The sequence below is a fragment of the Cibotium barometz genome, chromosome 12, assembly GCF_041138505.1.
Source record: "Cibotium barometz isolate CiBa-2024 chromosome 12, ASM4113850v1, whole genome shotgun sequence".
In the NCBI taxonomy this organism is placed as follows: Eukaryota; Viridiplantae; Streptophyta; class Polypodiopsida; order Cyatheales; family Cibotiaceae; genus Cibotium; species Cibotium barometz.
The window spans coordinates 44,134,654-44,139,997 of record NC_141057.1 but is presented as its reverse complement, the minus strand read 5'-3'; the positions used below and the strand labels follow the sequence as shown (position 1 = coordinate 44,139,997).

Here is a 5,344-nt window from a genome sequence, read left to right as displayed (position 1 = left end):
GCCGAAAAAAATATTGTCCATAAGGATAGTATACCTTCCCTGTAGCTCCGCTCCCGTGAAGACAACTCCTCAATCGGAGATGTGTAGCTCCCAGAGCTACTAAGGGGGGTTGTACCTAAACCAAGAAGGGGAAAGAGATGATGGTGCTCTTACCCGTGTAGTACCGCTTCCTTCCTTGCTTGTTCTTGCCTCTTGCTTGCCTCCTTAGCTCTCACATGAACCAGGCTCTGATACCATAAAGAGAATGTGGGGGAGAGAGTTTCAAACCGTAGCAAACACACACACACAAGAGAGAGCAAGACACAAGAGAGAGATGGATAGCTGAATTTTCTTCTATCTTCTTCTTTTCTACTAAACTAACATAACATAAAGATAAGAGTACACACTATATGGGTTAGTACTCAACTACTACAACATACAAGGGTTAGTCCATAACGTGAACTCGACTAAATGAGATAGCGCTATAACTATGCCAGTCTCTAGTAATCCAAAATGGCTCACATAGCCTGTCATCCCAGTGGCCGCATATCACCCATACTCTCACCAACCATGCCAGTGGTGTAGATGCGGAAGCTATCACCTAGGCAGGTCATCAATGTTCATAGCACTGGTTGAGCTCGATATCTCAACACTCTCTGCACTACAACTTGTGCATTGTACGCGCTTTTGTTTGCGTCTTCCTCGCGTCGAAGATTGATGTTCATGCTTCTTCCATGGTCTTTTGTATAATGCATGGCCATCTCGAAGTTGCATCATCCTTCGTATTCCAGTGCAAGTACGTTGCCGTCATGTTTGGGTATGTTGTGGCATCATGTCTACGTTGTACGTGCTTTCATTTGCATCTTCCTTGTGTTGAAGGTTAATGTTCATGCTTCTCCTAGAGTCGTCTGAAAACTATATGCTCGTGTTGAAGGTGCATTGTCGTATGTCATGGCATCGTGCATGCAATGTTTCACGTGTTCTTTAGATTTTTGTGGATTCAGAAGCTTGTCCACCTCTCTGTATCGTTGTTTTTTGTCATTCTGAAGCACTTTTGGACGGTGTGGTTGTTCACAAATCTGGCTTCTGGAGGATTTGTATCGCATGTGAGGTTATGGATTACTTTGGATGACTTGTTATTATTGGTTTATTTTTTCTTACGCCATACTATCTTTTCCTATGCTATTTCTCGTTTTATTTAATGAAAGGTCAGGCTATTTTTCTCATATGTCATCTATTGCTTTATGTGTTCATTATCTCAGCTCTATTAGTTCTGCCTGCTATGGCTCCTAAGAGGAAACCACTACATGATATCAACAATCTCATGAAAATTGATTGTCGTCCTTGCTCCTTCCCTTCTCATGAGCATCATCCATCAACGTCCAATGTCCCAAGAGCACAACTTGATCCACATGCAGCCATCGACCTCCACTGTGGCGAGAGGACAAGTTGATCCATTGTCGTGCCATGTTGTGACTCCTCCCGAAGGGCCTTCTACAGTTTACAATTTACATGTAGCCAAGGAGAAAGCTTGTTCCTCTAGTTTGTATTTGGTCCTATAAGTTGCTTCTTTCACATTCAATTTGTCATGCATGCTTTTGCATCGTCTGACGACTCTTTTCTTTACGCATTCTTGTTGTCCAAGATCCACACACCATGATACGGAAGGTAAACAACCTATCACAAATGAAAGGAATGCCGACTTGGAGCAGTCTGTGCACAAGATACCTCGCTTCCCAACAGAGAAGAAGACGAAGCTATTTGAAGTGTCGGTAACCGTAGCCAACGAAAATGGAGACATCAATCTGTCATGCTAGGAACCACTAGAAGAGTTTGAATGGATTGCTTGAAGGATTGCTTGAAGGGGTTGTTTGCACTAGAGAAAGGAGGTACTCTGAATCATTTATATTTTCAAATGGTCGTGAGTCTTATGGCTCCATCACTCATAAGTATTGGCAAAGCCATCAAACGGTATTTGGGCTGGGACTTCGTTAAACCAGAGGATGCTTTAGTGATGTGTAAGGTCTAAGGCAAATAAAAATGCATACATTTGAAGGCATGATAAGGTACTGCATGAAAGACTTGCACAAACCGCATTTTAAGTTCTTCTCACATAACATCTCCAGTGAGGAGATAATGAGAGGACGTCAACTGTATGCTCGTTATGGACAAGTTGATTTGAAAAACAAAGTGTGCTTGTCGCCTATTAATCTATTTGAACGGGCTTATATATTTATGGATAATTACATAGATGATAAGCTTGGTGCTTCACTCCAGAGCGCAGTCATGAAAATGGTCCGCACAAGAAAATATTACCCAGCGACATTGTGGATAATTCCAAAGACTGGATCTGCCATGACTAGGAGAAGATCTTTTGCAATTTGGAGAGTCATGAAGCTTCCTCACCTCACCCAATGCATAGACATAGAAGAAATCTTCGTTACAGATACTCGCGCTATTAGATATTTCAATCCAGTGTATGCACAATCTGACAAAGAACAACATGAAGATGACAGAAGTGAAGACGGTAATAGAGTATGCAGTCATGAAGATGTGCATGATAACCATACTGCAGAGGTGGGGAGTCATGCCAATCCTATCATCATCGACACGATGATCAGGAAATGTAGTCACAACAAAGCTATAGTACATCATATCTTTATGTATGGAAGAGAGACCACAAAAATTCAAAAGAGCAATAGTGGATGGAGATGACTTGTCTCGTTATCACCTCAAGTCCGTAGATTTATCGTCCTTACCGCCGTTTCCTCTAGGTTTTCGTAGATGCTTTATACGTTTGACTACACTTGTGGACTCTGGCTTTTGTTGTATATAGACACTTGTGTTTTGTTGCATTGGTTATAGTAAAATTTTTATATGGTTTATAATAAAAATTTTGAATCCACGCTACACAGAGCTTATCACTAAGGTTGAAAACCTTAGTGTGGCTACGCTTTTCCTTTCAAAATTGAACACAAGCAACCTTTAAAAAATTTAATTAATGTGCTAGAGTGAACAAGCACCCTCAAAAAAATTTAATTAATGTGCTAGAGTGAATAAGCACCCTAAAAAACTAATTAGTGTGCTAGAGAAATGGGGTTTGTAACAAAGAATTTCGAGTTAGATATAAAAAAAGGAAGTATATGTTGATAGTCATTTAATATCAGTTTTGGGATGAGAACAATTTGAAATGGATAGCCCCAGTGGAAAAGCCAACTTTTTTTTAAAAGATAACAGAAATGACATCAGAGATTTAGACCATAAGCAGCGAGTGAACTGGGGTTGGTCATAAAGTAATCCACGAGCCAGGATTGGTTATTGAGCCGATGAAGTAATCCAAAAACGATAAGCAGCCAGGCCCAGAGGCCCTCCTTATTAAATTTTACAAAACCTTCGACATGTGGTAGAATCACTTGCAGCGCTTGAGGAGGGCTCCTTCGATGGTGACCCCCGGCCCGAACGCGACAGCGATACCCCACTCGCAGCTGTCCTGGCTATCTGCGGGTGAGTCCGCCCTTCGAAGCTCGTCCAGCACGAACAACACCGTCGATGCAGATATGTTGCCATAGTGCTTCAGGATGTGGCGGCTCGCCGCCAGCTTCTCCGGTTGCAGCTGCAGCGCCTCCTCCACCGCGTTCAGGATGGCCGGCCCTCCCGAGTGCACCGCCCAGAAGATGTCGTTGAAGTCCGGCTTGCTCGGCGCATTGTCCAGCGCCGTCCTACAGAATGATCCCACATGCTTGGACACCAAGCTGGGCAGCGTCCTGTCCAGGTAGAACTGCAAGCCTTCCAGCTTCAAGGTGCCCTCTATGATCTTCTCCGAATCAGGCGCCAGCACCTCCCCCACCCAATCGATTTCATACAGCGGGCGCTCGATCCTGGGCTGAGGTTGGGCCCCCACGATCACGCCGGACGCACCGTCGCCGAACAGGGCGGTGCCCACCAGATCGTATGGGAACTTCTCGTTCGGGGCTCGGAAAGTGGGAGCTGCAAGCTCGCTGCAGCAGATCAGAATGCGAGAGGATGGGTTGTTCTCAGCCAGATCTTTGGCAACGCGCAGAGCAGTGACCCCCGCATAGCATCCCAGCATGTACAGCATCACTCTGTTCACATCGGGCCTCAGACCCAGCGACTTCGTCAGCATCACATCCGCTCCTGGAATGGCCACCCCTGTGAGAGTGGCTACCACCAGGTGGGTGATTTCAGACGCAGGGCGGCCCCATTCGTTGATGGCCTGGACGGCCGCCTCGTGGGCAAGCTTGGGTACCTCCTGGGCGAAGATGGCGTTCCTCTGCTCCAAACTGGGCTCCCCAGGAGTGTAGAACTCGGGATGCTCCTTCAAAAACTCCTCTGTGAGAATGGAGTACCTGTTCTGGATACCAGAGCGATCACCTGCATAATCAAAACATGAAGAATGAGGGGCCAAAATTGAAGGAGGTCAAAAGAGGCTAGCACCGTAAGGTAAGAAGGCAGCAAGCACACAAGCTATAGGAATGGCAGCACGCACACGCACACACAAAAGATGACTTACAGATGCGCTGCATCTTCTGCTTGAGCTCCACCTTGTCGCTGCAGTTGGTGACGTTGAAGTACCAGTCGGTGTATGTGGCCTGGTCGATCTGGTTGGGCGGGGTGGCGCGGCCCATGGCCAGGACGCAGGCGCGGGACTTCTCGGGCGGAGGGAATTCATTGGGCGGGCGCTGAGATTCGGCACTGGCGCCGGTGAGGCGGGGAGAAGGGGGCTCTACCCAGGTCGGCCCCTGGGGCAGGGGCACTCGGGGAGATGGCTGCTCGATCCAGGTCGGACAGGAAGGGCGGGGGGTGCCTGGGACGGACTCAGCGGGAACCCACTCGCGCCTCCCCTGGGCGGCAACCTCCACCTCCAGAAACATCTTGGCTGGCTGACTTAGAGCTGAACAACAAATCAAACACAGAGAGACCTAGAAAGCACTCGCAAGAGAGAACAATTATCACACACAGAGAGACCTAGAAAGCACTCTCGCAATTCAAGAGGGGCGAAGACTTAGAAAGGGCGACCTGTTGAAGTGCAAGGCAACGTGTTTTGCATATATAGGCCCGACGCTTCGACTCAGTCAACTCAAGAATTTTCTTCAAACCGAAATGGCCTTTACAGTCACCGTCAGTGGTTGCCTGAAACGTTACAATTTTCTTTGGGCCTTCCAATATTCCCACTCAAAACTCACATAGTACATTTGACTTGGTCTTTGCAATTTGCAAGTTTTAAGTTTTCTTGCAACCTTCCATATGGAAGACATAGAGGCTGTTCACATGGTGTAACTTCAATGGCTCTATTGGGCAGCTCATGGCCCATAAATCTGTTCACACGTCATTTTGAAAGCCACGC

The 5,344-nt window shown here is 46.6% G+C and overlaps 1 protein-coding gene across 1 annotated transcript; it reads right to left on the bottom strand.

The window, feature by feature from the left end:
• Positions 1-3,183: 3,183 nt before the first annotated feature.
• LOC147633458 (3-oxoglutarate synthase-like) lies at positions 3,184-5,015 on the bottom strand. Its single transcript, XM_086806535.1, has 2 exons — positions 4,511-5,015; positions 3,184-4,371 (listed from the first exon to the last, which is right to left on the bottom strand). Exons 1-2 carry the CDS (start codon positions 4,869-4,871, stop codon positions 3,389-3,391), a joined length of 1,344 nt encoding a protein of 447 aa, XP_086662661.1. The 5' UTR covers positions 4,872-5,015; the 3' UTR covers positions 3,184-3,388.
• Positions 5,016-5,344: the final 329 nt, after the last annotated feature.

Bases quoted from the DNA above. Each gene is read 5' to 3' on its own strand.
- LOC147633458 (XM_086806535.1), bottom strand. From the start codon at position 4,871: ATGTTTCTGGAGGTGGAGGTTGCCGCCCAGGGGAGGCGCGAGTGGGTT. The intron at 4,372-4,510 runs GTAAGTCATCTT...TTGATTATGCAG, and splicing joins GCAGAAGATGCAGCGCATCT to GTGATCGCTCTGGTATCCAG.